At 41.0% G+C, this 332-nt stretch overlaps 1 protein-coding gene across 1 annotated transcript in view; it reads left to right on the top strand.

The window, feature by feature from the left end:
* Positions 1-329, top strand: part of LOC104157526 (serine/threonine-protein kinase BRSK2) — a gene marked incomplete at its 5' end in the record, with an annotated part of 69,710 nt that extends 69,381 nt beyond the window's left edge. The window contains one exon of the mRNA XM_009694891.1: positions 110-329. Coding sequence (XP_009693193.1) covers positions 110-285 — 176 coding nt within the window. The remainder of the gene's footprint in view (positions 1-109) is intronic.
* Between the last annotated feature and the right edge of the window lie 3 nt (positions 330-332).

Below are 332 nucleotides of genomic sequence, written 5' to 3'. Positions count from 1 at the left end.
TTTTTCTTTCTTTCTTTCTTTCTTTCTTTCTTTTTTTGTCTCCTCTGTTTTGTGTACCCAGGCAGCCCATTGAGTAACTTCTTTGACGTAATTAAACAACTTTTTTCAGACGAGAAGAACGGGCAGGTGAGCCATCCCCCCGGCACGCCAACCAAGCATAGCGCAAACAGCAAGCGGAGCGATTCCGGTTCTAATGACTATGGGTCTAGAGGAGACAATAAGTACCCTGCTGGCAAAGACAAGGCAAAGATGGTCTCATCAGTCGGCCTACAAGACCAACCTTAAATAAACACATAAAAAATTAAATAACTTAGAAAAAAAACAAAAAACAA

The sequence above is a fragment of the Cariama cristata genome, unplaced genomic scaffold, assembly GCF_000690535.1.
Source record: "Cariama cristata isolate BGI_N322 unplaced genomic scaffold, ASM69053v1 scaffold34770, whole genome shotgun sequence".
Classification (NCBI taxonomy): domain Eukaryota; kingdom Metazoa; phylum Chordata; class Aves; order Cariamiformes; family Cariamidae; genus Cariama; species Cariama cristata.
The sequence above is the reverse complement of the archived record's forward strand: the minus strand, read 5'-3'. Positions and strand labels throughout refer to the sequence as shown.